At 44.5% G+C, this 17,329-nt stretch overlaps 3 protein-coding genes and 1 pseudogene across 3 annotated transcripts in view; all 4 read right to left on the reverse strand.

Moving 5' to 3' along the window:
- LOC130514357 (coiled-coil domain-containing protein 134-like) overlaps positions 1 to 3,365 on the reverse strand; it is a 4,524-nt gene extending 1,159 nt beyond the window's left edge. Inside the window, 3 exon segments of the mRNA XM_057013886.1 lie at positions 665 to 846; positions 1,029 to 1,113; positions 3,013 to 3,365. Of these exon segments, the coding sequence (XP_056869866.1) occupies positions 665 to 846; positions 1,029 to 1,113; positions 3,013 to 3,015 (270 nt within the window). The 5' untranslated portion in view covers positions 3,016 to 3,365.
- LOC130515261 (GTPase IMAP family member 4-like) lies at positions 3,257 to 7,489 on the reverse strand. Its single transcript, XM_057015424.1, has 2 exons — positions 6,093 to 7,489; positions 3,257 to 3,276 (listed from the first exon to the last, which is right to left on the reverse strand). The coding sequence occupies exons 1-2, from the start codon at positions 7,375 to 7,377 to the stop codon at positions 3,257 to 3,259; spliced, it is 1,305 nt and encodes a 434-aa protein (XP_056871404.1). The 5' UTR covers positions 7,378 to 7,489.
- A 785-nt stretch (positions 7,490 to 8,274) lies between these two features.
- LOC130514351 (GTPase IMAP family member 4-like) lies at positions 8,275 to 10,678 on the reverse strand. The gene is made up of 2 exons (XM_057013879.1): positions 10,548 to 10,678; positions 8,275 to 9,924 (listed from the first exon to the last, which is right to left on the reverse strand). Exon 2 carries the CDS (start codon positions 9,893 to 9,895, stop codon positions 9,110 to 9,112), a length of 786 nt encoding a protein of 261 aa, XP_056869859.1. The 5' UTR covers positions 9,896 to 9,924; positions 10,548 to 10,678; the 3' UTR covers positions 8,275 to 9,109.
- A 52-nt stretch (positions 10,679 to 10,730) lies between these two features.
- LOC130514352 (coiled-coil domain-containing protein 134-like) lies at positions 10,731 to 14,466 on the reverse strand (annotated as a pseudogene).
- Positions 14,467 to 17,329: the final 2,863 nt, after the last annotated feature.

Raw genomic sequence — 17,329 nt, forward strand, 5'->3', positions numbered from 1 at the left:
AGCCTTGAAATGAATCTATGCTGTAATTTCCTGGCGCTGGCTAAGGTCACAGATTAATCATGCCACAGTTTGGCTCATTAACCCGCAGACTGGACAGGGAAAAGCGGTTTATCTGCTTTGTTCTTTTGAGTTGCAAAGGTCACAACAAACGGCAGAGAATCGTGGAGACAAACGACACAATTTGTGGCGCTGGTGGCTGAGAATGGGGACGCAGTTACAAGACAACAGACTGAAGCAAAAGCTCCAGAATGTGAGCCGTGAGGACTTTCTCACATCCCTGCAGCAGCCACATTTAGTTATTGCAGTTTTCTGTTATATGGCAAAGAAAAATGATTAAGGTCACCACTTGCAGCTCATTTACACATTATGGTGACACGCCGACGCAATTTAGGTCCTAATACGACGCAAAGATACACAAATGTGTAACTGCTCCCCTGCTATAGATACAGAGGTAAGAAAACAGAAAATGTGTATAATAAGGCAAAAAAGCATTTTTTCACAGTTGACTGCATCATCATATGGTTTTTTTAAACTTCAAATGTACAGAAAATTACAAACAAATGTCTGAACACTACACAACCCTTTTGGAATCTTGAGGTTGACCAGGTTCACAAGGAGCAGGCCCAGCTACAGCCCAGGAGAGGTTACGGTAGCGTGTCCTTACCAGGGTGAGGACATGCTGGTGGGCCCCTCCTGTGAAGACCCCTGTCTGGTTACAGAAATGGAGCCCCCAGCGCAGCAGGCCGCCCCATTCAGAGTTCCGGTCAAAGTAGTGGTGGACGATGCGCGGGAAACGCAATGCAACGTCGCCAAAAAACGCCGTGTTCTCCACCACATGTGAATAAGCTGCAGAGAGGAGGGAGAAATGGCAAGAGGAAAAAAATCTGATGTCACTGAACCAAAGGAACGAGGACGAGGGACATCCTCTCAACAGGGAGAGAGGATGAGAGGTGCACCGGGGCGAGTGGGGAGAGTGCACCAGCAGCTGGAGAAAAAAAGGGACAACAGAGGATGAAAATCAGCCAGACCTTCTTTGATCTTGTCGTCCATCGGGAACGGGTCGTCGGGCTGCATGTTGGCCGCAACCAGGATTTGTCTGGAGTCCTCCAACACCTAAAGATCAGCAGAGGAAGGATGTAACAAGACTTCTTTTTCAGGGCTACACAAAAGCTGCTGGCATATTCAACTCTGCTTCACTGAGGACTGCAGGTCGAGAGAAGAAGAAGACTTGGAACGAGAGGACACGTGCCATGGTGGCGCCTTCAAGACATCCTAAGACTCTCAGTGGGAAGGTGGGAAATAACAGGAGAGGCAGAATCCCAGGATAATCCATTCTAGTTGCTATTCACACATGGCTTCTGCAAGGGAAATTCTCTTAGACTTCTGGGGATGGCTGCATGTGTAAATGTGGCTTACCAAAGTCAATATTTGCCTCAGAAGTGTCCTCACACCAACAACCTTTTCCACAATTCCTTCCAGTCTTCAGTGTAAATATAAAATAAATGATAATAAGAATTTTCCTTTGGAAATATACATTTTCCTTCATTAAATTGCAAGAGACGTTGCTGTGCGTAAACTCAGCAACGTTTCTGTTCATCATTGACCTATAAAATGGGGTCTGGCTGTGTAAGAAAAGCTGGGAAAAGTTAAAACCTGGAAAATGTCATCCTGGTTATCCAAGAACCCTATGAGGTGTAGTTTGTACTGTTGCACTAACAACCACACAAAAAAACACCCCACTGAGACGAGTCTGAGCGTCATCCAGGGAGATTGTCTCTAGAGGAGATATGAGCATGTGCACCCACACACACACACACACACACACACACACACACACACACACACACCCACACACACCCACCCACACACACACACACAAACACACACACACACACACACACATATTTATGACATAATATAGAAACAAATGCCACTGAGCACATTAGGAATAAAACAAAGCAATCTTTAATAACTCAAACATATAAAGTTTTAGAGCTTTCTGCATCCTGCTTGACAAGTTGCTGTCTGCTTTTTACATACCGCCTGTGTGAAATCAGACTACACAACCAGACACCGAAGGCAACAAAAGTTGCCAATTGTAATAGACACAATCCTTCATTTGCACTACACAGCCAACGTGACTGTTCATCTCAGCCGACACAAACACACGGCATCACCCATCAGTTCGGTCTGGTGACTTAGCGTTCAGCAGATTTCCACCCTAATGGAAATGTGGTGAGTCTGCACTCCAACATTCCCCTAAAATCCCCATCCTTTCATGATGGGCCCAAAGGCGTTTTGATAGCAGAACCCTCACGCTGTCGGTCTTTACAGCTCTGACTTCATTTGACATGAACGTTCTGCATCATGTACAAATGAATCCACAGCAAGGGCTTTGAAAAGACAGAAGAAATTAAAGAGTCCTATGTTTAACTCAACAAAAATCCTTTAATTAGTGTAAGATTTCCTTAATGCAGTGCTTCATCTCAAGGCCACAGTAATAATGGAGGTCCATATCCACATCTGACCTCACTTTTCACACAACTTCCTGTTAAATAAGACTATTTAAGGTTCCATTTAAAAATAAAATTCCATATACAACTCCACCTGATCACGTTCTTTCTGATGTTTTGGACAGAGTTTAAACTTTTTTAGATCCTTATCGTTTTACATAACTGAATAAATGTACAATGAGGAATGTCAGGAGATTTAATGCAAATGGTGTAATAAATATAAAACCCACCATGTCAACACTAATCATTAAAGTTGCTACATATAAATGCAAATATAACACAGACTATAAGATGGTATGCAAGTTGAATTTAATACTGAATTACCCAAACCTCTTCTGTTTTTAAAGGCGGCTATGAGTTGAATATTTTAAATTCCGAACTTTAGGACAGATGCCACATAAATAAGCTCCCTGCTGAGCAGCGTGACAACTGCGTTGCTATCAATAACACCGGAAGTGGCCCGACCTCAACTTAATGAGACAAATAGAACAAATCTCACCATCAATATCTCCTAGTGTGAACTCGTCGCCCAGTTCTGCTAAAGTCGTGTCCATGTTGTCCACTGTGGAGATGTGGTACTCTCCGTTGTCCATCCCGTCTGTCAGCGCTTCACCTCCCCGGCTGTCACCGGAGGGCTGCGTCAGGAAGGCAGCCAAAAACCAGAGGCGAGGCGCACGGCGACGCCTTCGATACCCCTGATCTGATGAACGAGGCTATTCTTTATCGAAAAAAACACAAACACTTCAAGAGAGGCGCACGTCCACTTGGAAAATCGGAATCACAGAGGTTTACGGTGAAGACGACGCCATCTTGCGTTACGCTCATTACGTCATTCACAAACATAGCCCGGAGGCGAAGGCGAGCCGTGATTGGCCAATGCCCTGGTGTTGTTGTCATGAGACCAGTCACCATCGTCCAATGAGAAGGCCGGATTTGCCGTGGTCTGATTGTACGTCAAGTGTCAGACGCTTCTGTGTTATTTGAATAATCCGCGCCCCCTACCTGCATGGAAGCAGCAGAACAATCACAAGTTGGCACTGGGAAAGACTCAGCACACTAAATTTACCTTTAATTGATGTTGAAGGTAAACGAACATACAGTTGTTAACTATCGTGTCATCCGTCCTTCTGTAATAACCGTTTCCCTAGTTTCTCATTACAAAACTCTTACATTTCTAACATACTTCCCCAAATCCTTTATATGTACAAATCTTGTAAAGCATTTATAACCAAGAAAGATTCACAATTATAATTGAAGATGTTTATTGGCAGTTAATTCATGTATATTTCATATATATGGTTTACATTGCATATCGAGTCACATTAGAAAAGGTTCTGGAAATATTCTCATGTGAATGCAAACAGGAAAATAACAAGAACACCAGAATTATTCCATTATAGAACACTTTTTGGCTTTCTGGCCATCAAAATAAACATCAGTTAAAAACAAATGTTATAGGCTGGTGAGATTACTGTTACAGTAAAAGCATGAAAATGATTAAATTAGACAAATCAACTGTAAGAAATTTGTGTCGTTCTTTAAAATGATCTGCATTTATGATTGTACAGCATCAGTTTAGTTTTGACGGAATTGTGTCAGATTTCATGCACTATACAAACATACAAACAAAAGTGGGAATCACAATTGTACAGTTGGTGCAGTTAAGCATCTTTATTTGACGCACCCAGAGACCAATATAACTTGATGCAGCAACATTTTTTCTTGCTTTTACATTTAAAAGGTGCCAAATTACTTAGTGCTTAAAATATTTGATCACTTATGCTGTTAGCTGCGCTTGCTGAGGCCTGTTTCATTTCTATAGTCCATAGTTGCACATCATAAAATTGAAAAGTAAAGCGTGAACCAGAGCTTACTTGTTAAATCCAGTATTTATTTTTTAAAATTGAATTCATAACTGGTCTTCTCTGAGTAACTGCTCTTTTCTTTTCCCCTGCGTTTTTTTTCCTTCACCACCTTGACTGTCAGACCACTGGCCGCTGTGGCCACTTTAGCCACCGAGCCGACAGCCCCAGCAATGTTAGCCAAACTTTTCCCTACTGCTGGAGTATTCTGAGCTCCAGCAACACCTGCCGCTATAGGTGCAGCAGGGCTAGCAACATTTGTTACACGTGCCGCTATAGGTGCAGCAGGGCTAGCAACATTTGTTACACTTGCTGCTATAGGTGCAGCAGGGCTAGCAAAATTTGTTACACCTGCCGCTATAGGTGCAGCAGGGCTAGCAACATTTGTTACACTTGCCGCTATAGGTGCAGCAGGGCTAGCAACATTTGTTACACTTGCCTCTATACGTGCAACAGGGCTAGCAACATTTGTTACACTTGCCGCTATAGGTGCAGCAGGGCTAGCAACATTTGTTACACTTGCCGCTATAGGTGCAGCAGGGCTAGCAACATTTGTTACACCTGCCGCTATAGGTGCAGCAGGGCTAGCAACATTTGTTACACTTGCCTCTATACGTGCAGCAGGGCTAGCAACATTGTTACACTTGCCGCTATAGGTGCAGCAGGGCTAGCAACATTTGTTACACTTGCCGCTATAGGTGCAGCAGGGCTAGCAACATTTGTTACACTTGCCTCTATACGTGCAGCAGGGCTAGCAACATTTGTTACACTTGCCGCTATAGGTGCAGCAGGGCTAGCAACATTTGTTACACTTGCCGCTATAGGTGCAGCAGGGCTAGCAACATTTGTTACACTTGCCTCTATACGTGCAGCAGGGCTAGCAACATTTGTTACACTTGCCGCTATAGGTGCAGCAGGGCTAGCAACATTTGTTACACTTGCCGCTATAGGTGCAGCAGGGCTAGCAACATTTGTTACACTTGCCTCTATACGTGCAGCAGGGCTAGCAACATTTGTTACACTTGCCGCTATAGGTGCAGCAGGGCTAGCAACATTTGTTACACTTGCCGCTATAGGTGCAGCAGGGCTAGCAACATTTGTTACACTTGCCTCTATACGTGCAACAGGGCTAGCAACATTTGTTACACGTGCCGCTATAGGTGCAGCAGGGCTAGCAACATTTGTTACACTTGCCGCTATAGGTGCAGCAGGGCTAGCAACATTTGTTACACCTGCCGCTATAGGTCCAGCAGGGCTAGCAACATTTGTTACCTTGCCTCTATACGTGCAGCAGGGCTAGCAACATTTGTTACACTTGCCGCTATAGGTGCAGCAGGGCTAGCAATTTGTTACACTTGCCGCTATAGGTGCAGCAGGGCTAGCAACATTTGTTACACTTGCCTCTATACGTGCAGCAGGGCTAGCAACATTTGTTACACTTGCCTCTATACGTGCAGCAGGGCTAGCAACATTTGTTACACTTGCCGCTATAGGTGCAGCAGGGCTAGCAACATTTGTTACACTTGCCTCTATACGTGCAGCAGGGCTAGCAACATTTGTTACACTTGCCGCTATAGGTGCAGCAGGGCTAGCAACATTTGTTACACTTGCCTCTATACATGCAGCAGGGCTAGCAACATTTGTTACACTTGCTGCTATAGGTGCAGCAGGGCTAGCAATATTTGTTACACTTGCCGCTATAGGTGCAGCAGGCTAGCAACATTTGTTACACTTGCCGCTATAGGTGCAGCAGGGCTAGCAACATTTGCTACACCTCCTGCGCATATAACAGCCTTCACTCCCAAGGTGAATCCTGCAGCTCCTCCCAGGCCTACAGCGACTGTGCCAATAGCACTTACTTGCTGCAAGGTATTCAAAGCAGCCTCGCCAGCGCTGGCAGCTTCAGTACCTGCAATGATTCCAACATAACCACCAGAAAATCCCCCTACTAGTGCCCCCCCTACTGCTGCCCCCAGAAGCCCTGCAGAGCCTGTTATCCCAAGTGTTGTCCCGGAAAGAGATGCCCCGGCTGCAGCTACTAAAGGGACAGCTGCCCCAAACGTGGCCCCTACAACCAAGCCCGTAACAGCCGCTGCCACCACTATCTTAATTCTCTTCAGCACGTCAGGAAAGAGCGCAGCCTTGATCCAGCATGTCAAAGATTGCTCCCAGCTGCCACCTGTATGCGTCCCTCTGGACTGGTTCCTACAGCTGATGGTCAGAAGGCTGGAAGTGCTTTCCCCGCTAAATTTCTCCTCACTTGCCGACTGCTCATCTGCTTCCCCTTGCTTCCTCATCCTTTCCTGTTCTTCCCTGATGATCGCCTCAGCTTCTTTAAACATTGCACTGGTGTAAAAGCCTTCAGCCGTGTGCTTCACCATGTTGTCCACCTTCATTAACAGCTCTTCCACCTGCAGAGTGTTACCAGTTTCTTTATTGTTGAATACATGGTATCTGCCTCCACACGTCTCAATCAGAGAGTTTAGCAAGGGATTTCTGGAGCTCCTTAGGTATGTTTCTATTTCACGGCCTTCCAGCTCATCGCCTCTAGTAAACAAAACCACAGTATGACGACGGACAGCATTTTCCCCAAATATCCCTGCCAACTGACAGAGAGCCTGGTTTTCACCGTCTGTGTATCGTCCTAATGGAACCACCAGCAGGAATGCATGTGGACCAGGGGCAGCGACAGCCACACATTTGGTTACTTCATCCAAAATCTGCTCCCCACTGAGGCTAGTGTCCCCGAAACCTGGCACGTCCACGACCAGGATTTTCCTTTTTCTCCTCTCTGTGCCATCCTCCTGGGAATCCTGCTTCTCTGTAAGTTCAGTGGTCCCGTGCTGGCAGATTTTGGTGACAGAGCTGCCGCTCATCTTTGACAGGAAATGCCTTCGGCCCAAAATGGTGTTCCCGGAGGCACTCTTGCCCGCTCCTGTTTTTCCAATGAGGACTAGTCTGAGTTCCTCATTCCTTCGAGTTTCAGAATTTTCATTTTCCATTAGAAGCTCTCTTTTCTGTTCTTTTCCCTCTGCATGAAAAATAATGTACAGATCACATCAAGTTTTAAAAGTTCAATTAAATACACCATTATATGCCTTTAATGCAGTTTGTTGGGAAAATATGTAAAGTTGTTACTCAATTGCAAGCTAAAGACGGGCAGCTTTAGCTGGCCTCTTGTTGCAAATTTATCCTTGCAATTCCAAACAAAATCATCCAACTAATGTAGATATCTAGTTGTGAAAGAAAATGTCAAAACAAAACATTGCAAGAATATTAGATGCAATATGATTTTTACTGCCACCAACTTCTTGAGAGACAGTGAGATCCCAAAGCTATTTAAGCTGTAAAACATTATACTTTCGTTTAGAGCGAATAATCACGGCCCTCTCACTGCGCTTGATCCATCAGGCGATGGAATCGTGATCGGTTTATTTTATCTCACTAATCGGTGATCGCCCCCACACTTGTGATCGCATAGATGCCACTATATTGGTGGTCGGTACCAAATAGCGCTTTGAGTTCGGCGCTATTGGACCTCGTCCTCAGTGAACGGTCCACCCTTCTGATCAAACAGAAGGAAACTGTCACATGAAAGATCTTCTCACCCTCAAGAGCCACGTCTTTCTTTCCCCCCCCAAAATCGTTACTTTTCCAAATCTTCTAAACTTGTTTTATCTTCTCGGTCCAGGTAAAGCTGCATCTCTTCGAATTGTTGAGACGTCACTGTTACTTTATTTCAGAGCGAAGACTTACTGCCCATAGCGGTGGATCACAAACGTTATCAGAGCTTTAAATTTCTTTAAATTTAATAACAAAATGGCTTTTATGTGCAATTATCATCAATTCTTTATATGTACAAATCTTGTAAAGCATTTATAGACAAGAAAGATTCATAATTATGATTGAAGATGTTTATTGGCAGTTAATTCATATATATTTCATATATATTGTTTACATTGCATATCGAGTCAACCATTCGAAAAGGTTCTTGAAATATTCTCATGTGAATGCAAACAGGAAAATAACAAGAACACCAGAATTATTCCATTATAGAACACTTTTTGGCTTTCTGGCCATCAAAATAAACATCAGTTAAAAATAATGTTATAGGCTGGTGAGATTACTGTTACAGTAAAAGCATGAAAATGATTAAATTAGACAAATCAACTGTAAGAAATTTGTGTCGTTCTTTAAAATGATCTGCATTTACGATTGTACAGCATCAGTTTAGTTTTGACGGAATTGTGTCATATTTCATGCACTATAAAAAACATACAAACAAAAGCAGGAATCACAATTGTACAGTTGGTGCAGTTAAGCATCTTTATTTGACGCACCCAGAGACCAATATAACTTGCTGCAGCAACATTTTAGGTCATAGGTGCAGCAGGGCTAGCAATATTTGCTTCACCTCCTGCGCATATAACAGCCTTCACTCCCAAGGTGAATCCTGCAGCTCCTCCCAGGCCTACAGTGACTGTGCCAATAGCACTTACTTGCTGCAAGGTATTCAAAGCAGCCTCGCCAGCGCTGGCAGCTTCAGTACCTGCAATGATTCCAACACAACCACCAGAACATCCCCCTACTAGTGCCCAAAGAGCCCCTGCAGAGCCTGTTATCCCAAGTGTGTCCTGGTAAGCGATGCCCCGGCTGCAGCTGCTAAAGGGACAGCTGCCCTAAACGCCCCTACAACCAAGCCCAGAACCGCTGCCAGCAATATCTTAATTCTCTTCAGCACGTCTGGAGAGAGCGCAGCCTTGATCCAGCTAAATTTCTCCTCACTTGCCTATCTGCTTCCCCTTGCTCCCCCATCCTTTCCTGTTCTTCCCTGATGATCGCCTCAGCTTCTTTAAACATTGCACTGGTGTAAAAGCCTTCAGCTGTGTGCTTCACCATGTTGTCCACCTTCATTAACAGCTCTTCCACCTGCAGAGTGTCACCAGTTTCTTTATTGTTGAATACATGGTATCTGCCTCCACACCTCTCAATCAGAGAGTTTAGCAAGGGATTTCTGGAGCTCCTTAGGTATGTTTCTATTTCAAGGCCTTCCAGCTCGTCACCTCTCGTAAACAAAACCACAGTATGATGACGGACAGCATTTTCCCCAAATATCCCTGCCAACTGACAGAGAGCCTGGTTTTCACCGTCTGTGTATCGTCCTAATGGAACCACCAGCAGGAATGCATGTGGACCAGGGGCAGCGACAGCCACACATTTGGTTACTTCATCCAAAATCTGCTCCCCACTGAGGCTAGTGTCCCCGAAACCTGGCACGTCCACGACCAGGATTTTCCTTTTTCTCCTCTCTGTGCCATCCTCCTGGGAATCCTGCTTCTCTGTAAGTTCAGTGGTCCCGTGCTGGCAGATTTTGGTGACAGAGCTGCCGCTCATCTTTGACTGGAAATGCCTTCGGCCCAAAATGGTGTTCCCGGAGGCACTCTTGCCCGCTCCTGTATTTCCGATGAGGACTAGTCTGAGTTCCTCATTCCTTCGAGTTTCAGAATTTTCATTTTCCATTAGAAGCTCTCTTTTCTGTTCTTTTCCCTCTGCATGAAAAATAATGTACAGATCACATCAAGTTTTAAAAGTTCAATTAATACACACCATTATATGCCTTTAATGCAGTTTGTCGGGAAAATAACGTAAAGTTGTTACTACTCAATTGCAAGCTAAAGACGGGCAGCTTTAGCTGGCCTCTTGTTGCAAATTTATCCTTGCAATTCCAAACAAAATCATCCAACTAATGTAGATATCTAGTTGTGAAAGTAAATGTAAAGAAAAAACCACTGCAAGAATATTAGATGCAATATGATTTTTGCTGCCACCAACTTCTTGAGAGACAGTGAGATCCCAAAGCTATTTAAGCTGTAAAACATTATACTTTCGTTTAGAGCGAATAATCACGGCCCTCTAGTGGTAGACAGAACTTTTATTAACTGTTCTTTATCTTTTCCCTTTAGTTGATCCATCAGGCGATGGAATCGTGATCGGTTTATTTAATCTCACTAATCGGTGATCGCCCCCAGACTTGTGATCGCATAGATGCCACTATATTGGTGGTCGGTACCAAATAGCGCTTTGAGATCTCGGCGCCATTGGACCTCGTCCTCAGCGAACTGTCCACCCTTCTGATCAAAAACAGAAACTGTCACATGAAAGATCTTCTCACCCTCAAGAGCCACGTCTTTCTTTCCCCCAAAAAATCGTTATTTTTCCAAATCTTCCAAACTTGTTCTATCTTCTCGGTCCAGGTAAAGCTGTATCTCTTCGAATTGTTGAGACGTCACTGTTACTTTATTTCAGAGCGAAGACTTACTGCCATCTAGCGGTGGATCACAAACGTTATCAGAGCTTTAAATTTCTTTAAATTTAATAACAAAATGGCTTTTATGTGCAATTATCATCAATTCTCAATATACATATAGTTGTCCAACAGTTGTAATATTTCAAAATTACACCAATTTTACGTATATAGATCTAAAATATGTCCCTTTCAAAGAAAAAGACAAAACAAAAGCAGTATGAATAACATTTTTAACATATCTTGCCCCCCCCCCAAATGCAATAGTCATAGTTGCCCTCTGATGTTCACAGTTCTTTTTTATGAAGACAAACAGAAATTGTACATGGTCCTTATGGCAAACAGAAAATGTCACTGCGTCCTTCACAAAAACTTTAAAAAAATTAGATATATAACAGATTTCTCTTTCAACAAACAAGAAATCATAAATGTTGGTATTTTGGTTTGACATTAATAAATCATAACCAGGCCAAGTGTCTCCTCTATAAGTTAGACCACATCTATATTTTGGCAGCCACACATATTAGAATAAAAATGGATTTAGACTGAAACAATAGACCAGATACATCATAGTGGGGTCCTGTAAAGGTATCAAGTACTGTAAATGTATCATATTAAAACTATTTATGTTCCAAAGTACCTCAAGTTTATCAAAAATGAGATTTCCTTTTCAATTCACCAAATATGTTTTTTTTCACGCCACTGCGCCACTTCTCTGTCGTCACGGTCACCACATCGGATCACCTATGAACAGCTGTACATGAGCGCCGATCTTCTTGGCCTCTGCTCTCCGAACGTGCTGAAGGGGCGGCGCTATAGTTCAGAGCGTGAGCGGGAGATGCGAGGGCCTTTCCTGATTTCTTTCCTCTTCTCTTCTTTTCTCCTCCTCTTCTCTTCCTCCCTCAGGATCTTCTTGAAAGCTTCGGCAGTGTGAAGCACCTGGGATGAGATGACGTTTGGTGGACAACCCGATTTAAACTGACAATAATGTAGGACCCATATGCTACTCACGTCGTCGCGCTCGGTGCGGTATGGATTCATAAAATCTGGAGTTTTCTCCGTTATTCCCAGCTCCTGTGACATCTGGACACCCAGTCAGAAATATAAGGAAGGGGGGAAAAAGAAAGAAGAAACGTAAAGATGCTGCACGTCTCACTTCCCACACCAGGAGTCAGAACCTATCAATACTTTGACTTGGTCATGGACGCTATCAGGTCTCCAACTGCTGCCGGCAGCCTTGAAATGAATCTATGCTGTAATTCTCCTGGCGCTTGGCTAAGGTCACAGATTAATCATGCCACAGTTTGGCTCATTAACCCGCAGACTGGACAGGGAAAAGCGGTTTATCTGCTTTGTTCTTTTGAGTTGCAAAGGTCACAACAAACGGCGGAGAATCGTGGAGACAAACGACACAATTTGTGGCGCTGGTGGCTGAGAATGGGGACGCAGTTACAAGACAACAGACTGAAGCAAAAGCTCCAGAATGTGAGCCGTGAGGACTTTCTCACATCCCTGCAGCAGCCACATTTTATTGCAGTTTTCTGTTATATGGCAAAGAAAAATGCAATAAGGTCAACACTTGCAGCTCATTTACACATTATGGTGACACGCCGACGCAATTTAGGTCCTAATACGACGCAAAGATACACAAATGTGTAACTGCTCCCCTGCTATAGATACAGAGGTAATAAAACAGGAAATGTGTATAATAAGGCAAAAAAGCATTGTTTTTCACAGTTGACTGCATCATCATATGGTTTTTTTAAACTTCAAATGTACAGAAAATTACAAACAAATGTCTGAACACTACACAACCCTTTTGGAATCTTGAGGTTTACCAGGTTCACAAGGAGCAGGCCCAGCTGCAGCCCAGGAGAGGTTACGGTAGCGTGTCCTTACCAGGGTGAGGACATGCTGGTGGGCCCCTCCTGTGAAGACCCCTGTCTGGTTACAGAAATGGAGCCCCCAGCGCAGCAGGTCGCCCCATTCAGAGTTCCGGTCAAAGTAGTGGTGGACGATGCGCGGGAAACGCAATGCAACGTCGCCAAAAAACGCCGTGTTCTCCACCACATGTGAATAAGCTGCAGAGAGGAGGGAGAAATGGCAAGAGGAAAAAATCTGATGTCACTGAACCAAAGGAACGAGGACGAGGAACATCCTCTCAACAGGGAGAGAGGATGAGAGGTGCACCGGGCGAGTGGGGAGAGTGCACCCAGCAGCTGGAGAAAAAAGGGACAACAGAGGATGAAAATGAGCCAGACCTTCTTTGATCTTGTCGTCCATCGGGAACGGGTCGTCGGGCTGCATGTTGGCCGCAACCAGGATTTGTCTGGAGTCCTCCAACACCTAAAGATCAGCAGAGGAAGGATGTAACAAGACTTCTTTTTCAGGGCTACACAAAAGCTGCTGGCATATTCAACTCTGCTTCACTGAGGACTGCAGGTCGAGAGAAGAAGACTTGGAACGAGAGGACACGTGCCATGGTGACGCCTTCAAGACATCCTAAGACTCTCAGTGGGAAGGTGGGAAATAACAGGAGAGGCAGAATCCCAGGATAATCCATTCTAGTTGCTATTCACACATGGCTTCTGCAAGGGAAATTCTCTTAGACTTCTGGGGATGGCTGCATGTGTAAATGTGGCTTACCAAAGTCAATATTTGCCTCAGAAGTGTCCTCACACCAACAACCTTTCCCCACAATTCCTTCCAGTCTTCCGCGTAAATATAAAATAAATGATAATAAGAATTTTCCTATGAATAAATAATATACATTTTCCTTCATTAAATTGCAAAAGACGTTGCTGAGTTTCTCTTCATCATTGATCTATAAAATGGGGTCTTGTTTTGTAAGAAAAGCTGGGAAAAGTTAAAACCTGGAAAATGTCATCCTGGTTATCCAAGAAGCATATGAGGTGTAGTTTGTACTGTTGCACTAACAACCACAACCCCCCCCCCACTGAGACTAGTCTGAGCGTCATCCAGGGAGATTGTCTCTAGAGGAGATATGAGCATGCACCCACACACACACACCCACACACACACACACATCCACACCCACACCCACAGAAATGCTGACAAAAGGATTTTTGCTGATTGTGCAAGTTGCCCTTGTGAAGGACGCGTAGAAACCATCCTCAGGGACACTGAGGCCTACACAAAAGCAACGTGAGCCAGCGGCATGACCAGACCGAATTAGCATTCAAACCAACTCAAACGCACAGATTCGTTGGACCGCGTGCTTTCCCTTCCTTTGCCCGGCTGCCAACACCTCGAGCCTTGGACCTTTGTATTCTAAACACTCCAAATATGTTGTATCTGAAGATTTTTGGTCGGGTTTGCACTTAACGCCTTCCTCCAACCCAAGGTGATGACTTCACAGCAGCGAGAAAAACAAAGGCCCTTTTCTGTGCTGCCATGACTCTCGCACGCCTACCTTGAAAAGCCCTTTGAGCATGATGTCAATTATCTTGTACTGCTGATTGATGTCGTTCAGCTCCACCAGATTCTTAAGCGCGTTCAGTTGATCTTTCCTCTTGGTTTCAAACAGTCGCTTGTCTGACGCCAAGAGGTCAGGAAGACACAACGTGGTGGGGGGGGGGGGGGGTAGAGAGAAACATTCATCACTTTAAAATCCACCAACGGAGGGAGGATACAGATCTCCAGGTTGGAGTCCTGCCTCGGCCTGTGAGGGTCCGGCTCGGCCGAGCAGAGGGCGCGGCGGCGGCCAGCGCCAGGAGCACGGTGCAAGCGCTCCTCATGGTCAGCAGAGGTCAGCAAAGATGCTCTCCTGCAAGCACGAGCCAAGATGAGAAGCCACGTCATCGTACGAGAAAAGACAAACCTAACAAGAGTTTGTTTTAGGCCCTCAAATGGTCACGCCGAAGATGTTTTCATCTGATTCACATTCATCTAAAAATAGCTGTTTGCTTCAGGCTGAAGGGAAAAATACAACAACTGTGGCCCATCACAGTCCAGTGATGCTTGGCTCAGGTCACACCACACAGATGGCTTCATAATTACTTTGATTATTTTGCAAAGGAAAACATATTTTTCAAAGCTGATGTTGTAAACACACTGCGTACACAGCACGTGCAAATGTCCTGCCAATTTACACCAGAGGTAACTAATACAGAGTCAAAAAAGATCAGCATATTTCAAGAATCAGAGTTAATTTATTCTCTCTTACCTGTTATTGCAAAGATGCTGCTGGGATCCTTTACAGTTTCTATAGATTCCTTCTTGTATCTCTTTGATGCTTCTATGCAAAATGTTGTTTTTTTTATCCGGCTGAAATTTTCTTTCCCCTCGGAGGCTTTTAAAAAGCCGACGGGGACCGATTGTGAGAAAACTTGTACGGCAGCTAAAAATAGAGCGTCATCAAATGGAAAGCATTAGGACGAAGTACCTAACAAGAGAAAGAGGGGAGAGGACAATATCAATGAGAAGCTGCTGTAGCGCATGTGATGCAATTCAAATAAATCATGCATAATTTAGCGACGGCGATGCCAAGGGTTATGGAGCCCGGGTGGGAAGTGTGGGAAGAGCAGGATGCAGAGGCCCATTTCAAGGACCATAACGGTGAGACCCCTGTGGGAAACATCAGCCTTCCTGGTGGATATTTACCACTCGCTGCCTGTAATCTATACCTTTTGTATACCCAAGGTATAGATTACAGGCAGCGAGTGGCTTACAGACAGTGATGGAAGTGCAAAATAAAAGAAGGGCGCGAGAGGATAACGAGCGTCAGGCACTTGTGTTTGCAAGTGACAGATTTAATCTTTACAGGCCATCGCTGCCAAGTATTTTCTGACTCTGAAGGACTGGAAATGGTTACGAGCATCCCTGCCTGTGAATGTTAACCAAGGATGAACGAGAGCCATTAAACTCTCTAACACGAGGGGGGAAAAGGGTTCCAAACAACCCCTCTACAGAGTGCTGATGACACGCGTGGCGCTGCTTTTTCTAGCCTAAGAAACGTGGTCCTGCAGGAGAAGATGTCTGCCAGTGAGGAGGGAAAAGGTCACGACTTCCCATCAGGCTCCCTTGTGTGAAAGTGAAACTGAACGGCCGCTTCCCTTTTTCTAGGAGCGGAATGCTGCCATTAAAGCGGCTGATATCGATATCAGTTGGACGCTGATGCCAACGGAGAGATCCTGGCTCGCGCTGTTAATTTAATTTTCATTTTAATCTTGGCATCGTTGATTCATTGCTTCGATCGTGCCATGTTTATGTTATTGGAGCAAGGCGCAAGTGAGATTTCTCTTAGTTTCAAAGCTTTAAAATAATAATAAACAATAAACAAAAAAACAACTCTTACCCAATGATTTCTGCCATAATTGTGCAAATCAACTTGGATGTTAGAGACAAACTGTTGAATTCACCTGTCTGGTTTGATGTTAATGTTCTGCTTATAATTCTTGCTAATTTCGAGGTTTATTTTACAGTGTGTCACAAGTACCAAAGACCATGCTAAAGCCCAAAGTATTTCTCTGTGACAGAGCTGGAGAAGTTGGACAAATGTGTCTCTAAGTGCCGAGTGATTGATTTAATTTCCAAAGATCTTTTAAGTAGCTTGCCATCTCCAGTAAATATCCATAATTGCTTTTCAAAACCTCAGAATTTTCAGTTAATTGCGCTCCGGATGGCAACGGCTCTTCGGGTTCCCAGAGGTCCGTGTGCTCTTCCAACCAATCACACATGCAGTGCTGATGGACATTCCTCAGCAATAAGGTTATGGCAACTGGCAGCACACGACATGTCACCTGATTAAAAAGTAAATAAATAAATCACTATTAAAGGACAAAGTGCTGTGACCTTAAGAATGGCAGGAGGACGTCAGGCCTGGATCAATCATCCCTAATGTGGTATTGGCAGCAGAAAAATAAGCCTAAATGCTTCCTTTAACTGCAGGCAGGGACATCATTTCATAAAGTGGTGGGAAAAATCTACTGCTGACGCGCTGGCGTCCTGAGATCAGATTACGCTTGTTGAAGCCTGATGAAATGACACTGTGATGTTAAGAGGCTGCTTGAGGAGACATTACAGCTTTGACAGATCGAGCGCTGGCGTCCACCTGGGCGATGCCAGCAGCAAGTTGCTCACTACACAAAAGCAACAAGGAAGAGATTACAGCAAAGTGTCGGTGTTTTCCCACTACGCTGCTCAATCCTGGACGGAGGGGATTCACCAGCAGCCGACCAAACTGGGGTTTGATATCCAAGGTGGGAAGTCTGTTTAAGAGCGATCTGTTAAGGTAGCTCATGTTGGAGGTGCGTACACTGCAAGATTGTCAGAAGGCAGAGCCATCCTTTATTGAAGTTATATAAAACCCACCATGGTCTCCTGGCAAAGATCCCCCCCCCAACATATTAACAAGCTGCAGTGCAGCTAGACTGCTTGATATTCACCATCTTATACAGATTAATAGGCTACCAGATCTGGATGAATGATCCATGCATGTCATTCTAGCAGGCGGCAAATTCTAAGATTCGTCCAACACAATGGGGATTCTATCAGCAGTGGGACGAGGTCCACTTTAAGCACTAGATTCCTTTCAACAGACAAAAACTGGCTGTGCCTCAGGCAAGTGTGCAGGGGGAGTGGATCAGACTCCCCTCCATCTGCCTGCCTGTTGTGGGGGGGTTGAGGTG

The sequence above is a fragment of the Takifugu flavidus genome, chromosome 18, assembly GCF_003711565.1.
Source record: "Takifugu flavidus isolate HTHZ2018 chromosome 18, ASM371156v2, whole genome shotgun sequence".
NCBI lineage: Eukaryota > Metazoa > Chordata > Actinopteri > Tetraodontiformes > Tetraodontidae > Takifugu > Takifugu flavidus.

What these genes read in the sequence shown, in the direction of transcription:
- LOC130515261 (XM_057015424.1), bottom strand. Translation starts at nt 7,377, where the DNA reads ATGGAAAATGAAAATTCTGAAACTCGAAGGAATGAGGAACTCAGACTA. An exon ending in GGCAAGTGTAACAAATGTTG is followed by an intron (nt 3,277 to 6,092) that starts CTAGCCTGCTGC and finishes CGATTTTCCAAG; the next exon opens with TGGACGTGCGCCTCTCTTGA.
- LOC130514351 (XM_057013879.1), bottom strand. Translation starts at nt 9,895, where the DNA reads ATGGAAAATGAAAATTCTGAAACTCGAAGGAATGAGGAACTCAGACTA.